This window comes from Nyctereutes procyonoides, unplaced genomic scaffold, assembly GCF_905146905.1.
Source record: "Nyctereutes procyonoides isolate TBG_1078 unplaced genomic scaffold, NYPRO_anot_genome, whole genome shotgun sequence".
In the NCBI taxonomy this organism is placed as follows: domain Eukaryota; kingdom Metazoa; phylum Chordata; class Mammalia; order Carnivora; family Canidae; genus Nyctereutes; species Nyctereutes procyonoides.
Window position 1 is genome coordinate 10,512,709 of NW_026575035.1, and position 12,649 is coordinate 10,525,357.

General features: G+C 41.3%; 1 protein-coding gene across 10 annotated transcripts in view; it reads right to left on the reverse strand.

Annotated features, from left to right (window-relative positions):
* Positions 1-12,649, reverse strand: part of SULF1 (sulfatase 1) — a 186,878-nt gene that overhangs the window by 40,267 nt on the left and 133,962 nt on the right. For all 10 annotated transcript variants that reach the window (XM_055318170.1, XM_055318162.1, XM_055318166.1 and 7 more), the window contains 2 exons: positions 11,992-12,121; positions 153-375 (listed from right to left, as the gene is read on the reverse strand). In XM_055318170.1, the coding sequence (XP_055174145.1) occupies positions 153-375; positions 11,992-12,121 (353 nt within the window). The remainder of the gene's footprint in view (positions 1-152; positions 376-11,991; positions 12,122-12,649) is intronic.

The following is a 12,649-nucleotide window of genomic DNA, read 5'->3' on the forward strand; positions in this document are numbered from 1 at the left end:
AATGGAGCTTGCTTCTCCCTCTGCCTGTGTCTCTGCCTCTCTCTCTCTCAAAATCTTAAAAAAAAAAAAAAAAAAAAAAAAAAGACCTAAATGTAGAAGGATCAAGCCTTTGGTCTCCCTCCTGTCCATTTGCAAAGGCCCCTGGAGCTTACTGGGAGTCCCCTGGTTTCGCAGGAACTGTCTCTGACCCTTCCTCTGGCCCCTGCCGGCACGATAGCCAGGCTCCCCGCAACTGCAGTCCTTGTCCTTGTCCTTGTCGTGGAAGCCGCGGGGGTAGAGGTTCCGGGCGCTCGGGCGGACTGTGAGCAGGTCGCTGGATCCCTTACACTTGTGAATCCGAAGCTTGCCAGACGTGTCCTCAATGCACTGCCACTTCTGCAAAAACCAATGTGAAAGCCGTTTACCCACCCGGGCCAGGTGTTTCTCAGGAAGGGCTGCTGCATGAGGTTAGGTTTGGGGAGCCCGGGAAGAAGGCATCTTTTGGCTGCCCCTGCACGACGTGTCCCCCCACCCCTCCCCAGGTTCTCTTAGCTCCCTCTTTCACCGTGGGCCAGTACAGATGACAGCGGTACCACTGGAAACCAGAACCACCTCAATGACACCAGAGCCAAAAATTGATACATAAATCCTCAGGATCCAGACTAAACAGAGTCTTGAAGGAAACATGTAAAAAGCCCTTAATTTGCCAAGCCATGGGGCACAGCTGTCAGGGGGGCTGTTTTCACCAGACCCCTCTTTCTCTGGAAAGGCAGGTACACTTGGCTGCTTTGTTCTCTGCCCCCCCACCCCCCTTGGGTCTGCCTGTGGCCCAGAGGGGCCCCCAGGGAAGGAGACGAGGAGTTTGATCAGAGTGTAGGCACAGCGGCCTCTCTGCGCCCCTTCCAATCCTTCCACACACACTGCCCCCCCCCCCCCCCCCCCGCCGCGAGCTGGTCCTCTCCTGTCTTCCCGAGGGGCGCCCACGGGGCAGCTGGGCCTGGGCTCCCCAAGCCTGCTGCTGACACTGCAGGCCCAATTCTAGATCAATACAATGCAGCACCCGGCCTCTTAAATATCAAGCTGGCTGAAATAAGAGCGCTTCACCGTGGGGGCAGTTCATGGGGTCCTCCCTATCTTCCTTAAAGACCTAATAACCATCCTTTGGCTTTTTGTTTTCCCCTGGCTCCTTCCCTAAACTGGTAGTTTGGGAAGAATACGGACCTTGATTTGAAATTGACCATGGTCACGACACACTATCATGTCCTGTTACCAGACTTTTGTCTTTTGTTTTCCTTCCCTATAGGGGTATCACCTGTATACAACTACTGATAACTTTTCTGTAAGTGGACACATTTCTAAACAGCAGTCAAAGCAACAGTACCTGTAAAATTATGTATTTGGTGGGCCAGTTACAGGTTTTCAATAGATAAAAAATTACCAAATAAAGGATGGTTTTTCCTGCACCACATAGAATCATCTCACCATTCCCTCCCCGCCCCTTTGCTGGACCTGTACCATATTTTGGGTTACATTTTCATTTCAAAGTGACCTAATGCAAGGTATAGTTTAGTCAAGGGTCTCAGATGTCTTGGTCAGCTGACGAACAACACTTGTGTACAAAATGGGGTGCAACTATTCACAGTGGACCGAGCTGCAGAGTCTTGGTTTGTTTTCTTACTGGAGCCATACGCCCTCAATAAGTGTTGAATTATCAGAGCTGCCTTTGCACCCCTATCATACGGTTCTCAAATCCCAGGTTTATAGGGCTTGTTCTATGATCTTGCTTCAGCCCCCAAAGCCCCCTTCAGCTCTTGATGCTATGGACTTTGGTTATCACGAACCACGTCAGGTTACAATCTTCTTTTGTGTCTTGACTAGCATATTTTGAATGTCCATCATCTCCATCCAGAGAAGCAGGCTCAAGAGACAAGGTAAGTAACTATTTGCAAAGCCATGACAAGGCAACATAAACAAGAACAGTCGAGGACTAACTAAGTTATAGATGATTTAACTGAAAAAAAAAAAAAAAAAGTAAACTTGATTAGGCTCCGGAGAGTTCTGTAAGCTCGGTGGTTCTCACACATGGCTGGGCACTAGGAGTTTCAAATGCTCTCCTGGTGATTCTAATGCACAGTTGGGGTTAAAGACAACTGCTTTTGATTTGCAGCTGGTTACTGGACTTTTCTGCAGCTGGAACCCATGGCAGAGGCAAAAGAGATCTATTTAAGTCTAAGTAGCTCGGATGGATGGGTCTTTGAGAGGGATTTATGCATGCTGGGGAGTGGGTATGCAAAGGAAGCTGTGTTTAGAAATGTACTGACATCATCAGGTCAGAAAATGACTCAAGCTGAAAAGATGAACACTACCAGCTTGTCTATACCGGCAGGACTATGTGCTCTCTGTAAGGGTAACTAGTTTTCCTTACTTTCCCTCCACAGTTAGCAGACAAGTGACAGAACTTGGTCTTTCTAAAGGCTTAGCAGGAAGCTATGTATGGCCTGTTCCATGGTTCTGCCATTCAACGTGGAGACCAGTGGTTTTCAAGTCTGGGTTTGTAGCACTTCCAGACATGTCCAATCAGCTTGAGGAGGTGCCATGAAATTCTCAGAAAAGGATATACAACTCCATTAAGAAATAACAAGTTATTTCTATAAGCCACCCAGAAATTTTGCTGATGAGAGGTGTCAGTGAAATAATCCATAGCCTTTCATAGCTCCAAAAAATTTGAGCATTGGTAGTGCTTAAGTGTCATTCTAGATCTGTATTTGTCCTAAATCCAAAAGGTTTAAGACTTGTCCCTCTATCTGGGTAATCTCTAACTCAAGCATTCAAAAACAAAGAGTTCACTACTTCATGCCTATAATAGCAAAAGAAGTGGTCAGTGAGTCCACAATTCACAGCCTAGTAGCAGCTTAAGTAGTACTCTATTTTCTACCAGATGGAAAAATATGGTTAACTATATTCTTGAAAAATAATGGCCCTGTGTCTTTTGTGGCTCGAATTTATATCAATTTTAGTACAAACACTAATTTTTAAAACACCTAACTACAGTGAAAACCTTTCTTAGTCTTACAACCACAATGCATTAAAAAAATTCTGCCTTTTTTTCTTTTTTTTTTTTTTTGGCCTGGAAGAGCTGAGGGTATAGGTAGATTCCTCTAGAATAGAAAGTGTAGGCAGCATTTTTAATGATTTGGTCTATTTGGAATCCAACTTGCGTTTTCCCATTGGCCAAATTTCTCACTAACTTCCTATAGGGTAGAGATGAAGGGAAGGGGTGTTTCTTTCCTAAAGAGATGAATTTAATCAAATGTAAGACCCTCCTGGGCACTGATGATGTACCTCACAAATCCAATATGCATACATATATGAATGCATATGTACCCACATGCACATGCCCACATGTACTAGATGTATACATACACCTATACACATTGGCGAATAAAACAAGAGCCACTAAGAAAAATGCCAACTATTTTCTATACCGTGGACTCTTTGAACAAGCTGTAGACCCTGTTAGATAGAGTAATTGGCTAGCAGCTTTGAAAATCATCTTAGTGGTAAGCATACTAGGCATTTTAATGAAATGTAATTACCACACATTTGCCGCAGTCATTTGGGTGCTCGATATCTTGACAATTTTTATGGTTGAGCAATAAAACCTTGAAATCACTGCACCTACAATGGTCTCCTTACTTAGCTTATGGAGGGGAGTGAGGGAAGAGAGCTTTCAGGGCATTGCCCTGAAACTCATGTCACAAGCCACTTAAGTGCTCAGAATCAAGAGAGGGGATGACTTGGGTTTGCAGAAGAGCTTCCACAATCAGCTGGAAGCAGGGACTCAGGTGAGGCACCTGCTAACAGGACACGTGGTCAGCCTCAGAGACGAACTTTGTTACACATGTGCCCTTGTGGAGATGCAGATATCGTGCTGTTTCCCTGCTGCCTACTCTCTTGAAGTGTAGTAGTCAATCGGTTAACTGCCCGATCCGACAGTCTCCTGCCTTCCCTGACCACTTTTTGCGACATCATCTCAATTTTCCTCCTGCCTCTCTGACTCAGTCTGTACCAATCATTTCACAAACGTTCATTCCACTACTGTTTCTGCACATGTTTGGCGAGCAAGGGGCTCGATGAAACTATTTAAGTAATTTTGTAAGTTATTATGATTTCATTTAGCCTTTCCAACTATTTGGGATTAAAGGCAAGGACCATGTCTCATACTCCTGAACTGTAAGTTAGCTCAGCATCAAATCACTCTGTTTAGTAATTACATCTTAGTAGTTTTGATCGATTATATATACTTATGTGTAAATTACACGTGATGAACAAGAGAACACTGGGTATTTTGATACAAGGATTCTTGTGTGCAGCTCACTTGGTGGAACCAAACCTAATGAGAAATACAACAAATGCCATTCAAACAATTCCCGTCCATACCAACTTTATAATCATCATTATCACCATCTATGGAGCTCTTACTTGATGTCAGGTACTGGTCTAGGGAACTTTATAGAAATTTAGTCACACAATCATCACTACAACCTAAAGTGCTACCACAATTCATTTATTGGAATTGGATTTTGTAGTAGTGAATATCACCTATATTCCTACTGGGACTTGAGAATGGCATTTCATATCTATATTGATGTGGCTCGGTGGCAAAAGTCTGGACTTTCAAGCTAGAGAAGTCTGGATTTGATAATCAGCTTTATCATATCCTGTGCGTATCCTGAGCAAGTCAGCTACACGATCTGAGCTTCATGAGTACTAGAACTCATTCATGAGTAGAAAGAACTCAGTACGTGGTAGGCACTCAACAAAGGCGGTTATTATGATTATTATCGTTATTATTCCACAAACTCCGCTCCCCCCCAACATACAAGTAAGCTTATTACTTAATTTGGGTCTTATGCAAACTTAATGAGAGGTAGCCATTTTTCATGGAGGTAAGTATTGCGCTAGGGACGTGAAGACCTCCATTTTCATTTTGTTTTGCTGCTAACTCTATGGCCTTGAGCAAATTATAGAATCTCTTTGTTCTTCCAGATTCCACATCTGGTAAAATAATACTTGCTCCTCCTGGCCTCAAGGATATGTCATGAGAATAAATTGTTGGATGTTTTTGGAGTTCTGAAAAAAGATGCACTATGTAAATCCAGAGCAATACTATTATAACTGACCTTTAACAATGGTTATCCAATCCTTGGGCAAGTTCATGTTTCATGCTTGTAAACTGAATATAATACAGTAATTATTATTTAGTGGGGAGACTGTGGCTTTGAATCACACAGATCTTGGTTTGTACTCAGACTTGTCACACTTCCAGCTATGTGACTTTGGTCAAGTGACTTTCCCATCTTTAGTCTCCCAAGCTTAAGTCTCCTTATATTTAAAATGAGCATAAGATCTCTTCTATGGAGTAATTTTCAGGTATTAAATGTTCTGTGTAAAGTGTCTAGTATAATATTAGATGAGGGTGGGGGGTGGGGGTGAATGGGTGACGGGCACTGGGGGGTACACTTGACGGGATGAGCACTGGGTGTTATTCTGTATGTTGGTAAATTGAACACCAATAAAAATTAATTTATAAAAAAAAAATAATATTAGATGAAAACAGAACTCCAGTTACTTCTATTTCCTGAAGAAACTACTAGATAATCATGATAGTTTCTGCATTTTCAATAGTATATGTTTCTCAGATTTGTTAAGAATGTTCTATATTCTTATATATGCCTATTTATGCCCATTTTCATGAGTAAGAAACAAAAAACTTGGCTGCAACTTTTTCAAAGTTACACTGTAATAAAAGCTTAATTTTATACACACAAACCACACATGGATTAGTTCTCCATTATTACATGTCTTATTATGTGGATTTGGTCACAATGCAGGTCAAATCATGTTCTCTGAAATGTAACAACCATACAGTAATGTTTGGATAACCTGATTATCCTTCAGGCCAGTGCCTACATCATGAAAAAGTTACTTGCCTGTGGACATGTGTCTAGAATTTTCATCTCAACACTAGGAATATAAAAATACCATATAAACCTCCTTATTCATATTGCTACTTAGCTGAAGCCATTGTCAAATTTTCTCACCAATATGAAATAGAGTTACTTGTGCTGAGGAGATTTATCTCCTGTTTTCTTTGAGATGGGATGAGATGGGAGGTGGGAGGGAAAGTGGAAAGGAAGGAGAAGTAGAAGAAAATGCTTCCTCCTTTAGATTTTCATCTGGATAATCATTTGTAAAAGTCCATACTGAAATGCTGGAAGAAGTATTGCTCTTGCAGTTTGGGGAAAGTAAAATTGGTAAACTGACCTTGGCCAACATGTGATAGCCAGTATTTGCTGAGCACTTATGTGCCAGGTACTGGTTCAGATGCTTAATACACCTACCTCTTATGAGCTTTACTCCAACCTTCTGAAGCAGGTGCTATTATTATTATTTTTTTTAGCAGGTGCTATTATTATGCCCATTTTCAAGACAAAGAAACTGAGGCAGGGTTGGATTAAGTAACATGCCCATGGTCACAGAGCAAGCAAGCAGTGGGCCAAGGCTACAATCCCAACTGACTAGGACCTCGGTTAAAAAAAAAAAAAAAAAAAAGAATGGTTTGGGGCAGAATGTGAGGTTTTGAGTGAGCCTTGGATGAGGGAACAGCATGTGGAAAGGCAGAGACAGCAACTTACATGCAGAAGAAAACGTTGTGTTTAGGGGTGGGGAGGAGGGGAGGCTGACCAGAGCAGGCTGTGTTGCAGTACGGCCACATTAGGTAGTTTAGAAGTAAAACGTCCCTGTGTTTGTCTTCTTCTGACTTGTTTGGGACGGCATTAAATATGGTTTGACAGTTAAGCCTGGGGTGTTTTGAATAATGCACAGAAGCCAAAACATGTAGATGCACAACTATTCAGAAATGTCCTTGGGTGCAGGTTGAAGAGGGGAGGAGGCAAGGTTTTGAAGAAGGGCCGCCCCTCCTGAGCCTCATGCAGACAAGTTCAGCCAGAGGGTGGCACTGGGGACCCAGGCCTCCTGGCTGCCCCCTGGGGTAGGGAAAGCCCTAGGGAAAGAAGTGTCTGTGAGCCACACTGAGATTTAGCCAGAGCTCAGTGAGTTTCTGGAAACAGGCTGCCCGTTTCTGGCAAACTAGGCAGATCTTCCTGGTAAATGCCTTTTATTCCTGCTCTGCAGCTGGTCACAAAGTGTGGAGGGACCTGTGGTCAGAGGGATAATTTTGGGACGAGAACAGAAATCCTGCAGCTAAACCAGTCCATTCAACAAGCTACATTCTAATTTCCCAGGTAGTATCGGCTTGCTCCATCTGGGGGCTCTTTCATAATTTTAAACAAATCTTTGATTTCCTATCGATACAATAGTAGAAAGGCAAACAAAACTGCAAAGTTGCTGGAAGTTAACAACTCACAAAGGACATGAAATTTGCTTTATCAAAGAAAAAAAACAAGCTTTTTTTTTTCAAATAGCAGAGAATATCTGAAATGTACTTCAAAACTGAACACCTAGGAAATTTCTCTTTTACGTAACTCCTATTTGAGGAGTCAATCCCTGTACCTAGAAAATGAAAAATATAGTAACGCTTTCCTGGCATGAGTGATTCTCAGTCCTGGCTGCTCCTAGGAATCACCCAGGAGCTTGAAAAAAAATCACTGATGTCTGGGTCTCATCCCCAGGGGTTCTGTTTTCCTTTGTCTGGAGCGAAGCTTGAACACCAGCATTTGTAAGGCGGCCTCTGTATTCTAATGTGCCTTCTTGCTAGGGAACCACTTCTCTAGATGCTGTGAATGGGTCCTAAGATCATGGCTCCAGCCAGCCAAATGCCACTTATAATTTCAAAGAGAAAATCTACTATGTTACATTTTTAGAGGCAGAAAGGACTAAGCATAGAGTGAAGAATTGCAGGTTCTCACTTTGGGTTTGTAGGTTAAGTTTTCTGGATCTAAATGTCCTTATTAGGAAAAAGCTACCATTCAACTGGAAGATTTCTAAGACTCCTCCCAACCTCCATATTCTCTGACTCTAGACATCTGGTTAACTTTGTTAACAAATACAGATGCCTTGGCCTCACCTGTAGACCTGTTAATCTGATTGGTTTGGGGGGAGGCTGTACATACATATTTTCTTTTATTTTTCTTTCTTTCTTCTTTTTAGAGAGGGAGAGAGAGAGATAGAAAGAGAAAGAGAGAGAGAAACAGTACAGGGTGAGGGAGAGAGAGAATCTTAAGCAGGCTCCATGTCCAGCATGGAGATGGATGTGGGGCTTGATCTCACAACCCTGAGATCATGATCTGATCTGAAACCAAGAATTGGATGCTTAACTGACTGAGCCACCCAGATGCCCCTACATCAATATTTTCCAAAGATTCTAAGGTGCAACCAGAATTGAGCATCACTGCTGTGTGTTCTTTGTTGAGCCAAAGTCTTTTCTGATAGAAGTTGAGATTTGCACGTGTGTGGTGTGTGTACTCTATGTGTGTGTGTGTGCGTCGTATGTAAAACTGTATGTAATGTGCTTGGGGGTGTAATGTCAGTTGAGAGAGTGGCAGGAATTCATACTCAGCCTCACATTAATTCAGGAATACAGAAGTAATGCAAACACATATGTCCATGCTGTCTTAATTAGTCCCTGCCGGTTGCTCTGTTCACAAAGTGAAGAAGTATTGCCAAATGTCTGGGATTCCAGCCCATTTTAATTCCCTGGTGGCTTCATAGGAATGAAAAAGCAGGTAAGATGGCCCGGAACAGATATAGCACCCAACATTCACACATTGCCTTGTAATTCATCTAACACTTTACATATATGATATCACTGAATCCTACTAAGACTGAGATTAATTTTCTTCACTTTAGGGATAGAAAATCTGAGACTCTAAAGAATCTAGTCCCCAAACACACAACTAAAAAGTAGTGGATGCCAATATTCTAACCTCAACTTTTTGATGTCGTATTTTTCTTTCCTTCATTGACCTACTTCATGCATCCACACTGACCCTGACAAATAATCCTTAAGTGACAAGGCATGGGGCTGTGGCAGGATGGGGGAAATACACAATCTCTTTGCAGATTAAAAGTGAAGAGAATGGGGCTGACCATGTGGGTTTTTCCTCTCCATCCCATACAGAGTCAAACCAAAGAGAAGATTGTATTGTCTTCAAATGAAGGCAGTTAACCCTAGTCAGAGGAAGAGACGCAGGGCACTGGCCAGGAGTGAAATCAGTGTCAAGAAAAGAGATTGCTGGCAAGTTAATTCTAGCCTTAGCTGATGCCTTGATCCAGAACAATACAATCTCATTATTCTGGACTCTTTCTTTCTTTCTTTCTTTTCTTTCTTTCTTTTCTTTCTTTCTCCCTTCCTTCCTTCATTCCTTCCTTCCTTCCTTTCTTCTTTCTTTCTTTCTTCTCTTTCTTTCTTTCTTTCTTTCTTTCTTTCTTTCTTTCTTTCTTCTTCTTCTTCCTTTTTTAAAGTCACGGATATAGTAACTAAAAAGATAATCCTCAAAGTAGCCAGATAGAAAAAGCAAAAGGCCAAAATATAAACATTCTGTAGAACACAACAGAACTATCAGGTTTGGCTCACAGATTCTATAACCATCTTGAGGAGCCTCAAAATTTTCCGGAAGTTCTCAGATTTTTAAGCTAGGGTTTGAGCATCACCTATAGAAAGAAATCACCATTCACGCGATTTCTCTGTTCTAATAATTCAGGCACTTCTAAAAGGAATTGTTGGTAACATTTTCATACATCCATGTGATATGATCTAAATTCAGACTGATTCACATGGAAATAATGCACCAGAGGAGACTCCCAGTGAGCTAGATATTAAAGCATTTCGTGGGGGCAAAACGAGTTTAGAAAAATATGAAAAAGCAAAGTGAAGTTTTTAACATAGTTAGCATTTAGCATAAGAGTGAAGAGCTTGTGCCAAAGTGCCATAATCTAGTTTATACTACATTTGCCCTTTAGGACATGTATTAAAATTTCAGGACAAACCATATGGAGAGGTTTGCAAAATTGTATACTGTAAGGTAGGCAGTGTACCTTATTCTCAAATGGCTATAATGCTTGCCACTTAGAAGGCTAAAATGGTAACAAAATCACCAATTTGCATGAAATATATTTAACAGGGAACATTTCCAACTCCCGAATAAAAGTAAATTAGTCTATTGAGGCTGGCTCATAAAAATCATTTTAGAGCAACAAAACAAGTCTGAGGTTTTAGTCATAATCATACTTAGAGCTTCCTTAAGAAGGATTTGAAGATATCATATTAAAATATAATGAGTAAGTCTAAGCTTCTTCAGTAAACACTTGAAAATTAAGACTTACTAGTATGCCACGAAGGCCTAGTTTTATCCTTTCCTTCAGGATCCTCCCTCCCCACCTTTTTCTATTTCAAAGGAATCCCTGAGCACAAAAAGGCATGAGGAAATGTAGAAAGTATGAGGATGAAGTTGTTTATCGTGAATGTTTGTTCAATACGCTAGATACTATATCACAAGTATAAATATATGATGCCCTACATTGATGAGGCCATTTTAACAATAACTGCACTCTCCTTCTCAGGTGCCTGATATCCTGAACTGGTATTGGCTAACTGTGTGGATATCTAGAGGTCAGATAAGTTAAAAAGAAAAAAAGACTCACAAAAGATTTGAACTTCTCTTTGCCTCATTAATAGAACTTACCTTGGAAGGCAGCAAGTGGTCTGAGTTTTTGAATCATATAACTCATTTGGATCCCAGCTCTGCACTCACCAGCTGCCATTTATAAATGGGAACAATGCCTACCTCATTGGATGGATGTGAGGAAAAAATTGAGCTAAAAACATATAAAACTCCCTATACGGGGCTTTACGTAAGACAAATGTGTAATAACTATTATTTTTCACTTTTCTTCAATTTTGTTCTAAGTTTCAAAGACTTAGGCAGTTCCTCTACCATGATGACACACTACTTTTTTTAGCTAGCATAGATGTCAATCAAGAAGAGTGTTTAAAATAATTTATGTTCATATGTTTTCACTTTCCTTGGAAACAGATCTGTGTTAATTCATCACACAGTATTTCTTTAGTTCTTATTGGTAATAGGTGGTGTTCTGGGTAGCCTGGAATTCTATAGTAATAGTTCTTTCTTTCTTTATTTTTAAGATTATTTACTTGAAAGAGTGAGAGAGTGAATGCAGGTGTGGGTGGAGAGGCAGAGGGAGAGAGGGGCTTCAAGCAGATTCCTCATTGACACAGGGCCTGATGTGGGGCTCTATCCCATAACCCCAAGATCATGCATGACCTGAGGTGAAATCAAAAGTCAGATAAGTGAGTCGACTGACTGAGCCACCCAGGTGCCCCATCTATAGTAATCTCTATTAATAAAAAGGATTCATTCTAATGAAATAATTGATGTCAGAAATCTTGTGAGCAGAGGTAGAAATGATGAACTAACACAATACGGCTTCCCTTTCTGTTTCCCAATCTTGGTCAGATTCTATCCTCCTCTGTGGGTTAGACGACATCTGACTTTAGTACAGGACAGGAAGACCCCAACCTGTCTCTTGGGTGGTTCACTGCACAGAGGCTCAGCATCTACTCATGATCTTGACTAAGTAGCTTCTTGACCCTTCCTGATAACCAGTTAATAGAAATCCAAGGGGTAATGACTTCTCCTTAGATGGAACCAAGTTTCTGAACTTTCTAACCTGGCTACCCATTTCACATGTCTGATATGTCGAACTGGTGTTGGCTAACTGGGTGGATATCTAGTACTCTCTGAGGGTGCCATCTTTTTTTATTAGAGGGAGCCCAAGGAGTGATGAGGAGGCCCAGCTTAGGCCAATTAGATAATTCTCAGTCAGAAGAAAGTTGTTATAGTGAGTGTTCCATGACCACTATGAAAAGCTTATTTATACATAAATGTACGTTACTTTATATGTTGAAAATTTCTAAATTAGAAATGAAGAAGCATGTGACTTGGGGTGAAGACAAGCCGTGACACTCACCTGCCCAGGCTGCTCACAGGCTGTCTGGTACCTGGCCTGCTGGCACAATTCTTTGACCCTCTCATATTTGGGCAAGTGATTGGACTGTTGGATATTCTTGCTGGATTCTTCTTTCTTACGTAAAAACTTCCTTTGACAGAAAAGAAGAAGTTTCTTATGAGAAATGATTTGAATCACCTATCCAGCATCTTTTGCCTTTTTCTTTTTCTCCCCTGTGACATGACTCTGCATTCTTCAAACAGCATGAAATAGATGGCAAGACCTTGTCCACAGGAGTTCAGCATTTGCTGAGTCCTCTGTGAAAACTACAAGCTGGGTACTGTGAAGAACCACTGTCTCCCTAAAGCATTAATTTCAAGACATAGGCATAAATGTTTAGCTTTACAGTTATATAAATGTTCTCTCAATGTTTTTATGGAAAAAAAAAACAAGACAATGAGGATTATGAATCAAAGGGGGAAACCCAGCAGGGACTCTGGAGATTATAGTCTCATGGATTTGTATATTTAAAACTAGGAAAACCACATAAGGAAAGGAAGTAGAAAGGAGAGGGCCAGACAGGACTCGGGAAGGAGGGCTGGGAATGCCAATGGACTGGTCCGATCAGGAGCCGAGGTTGAAAAACTCAACAGCAAGCGCTCTGGTCCCGTTGTATGAG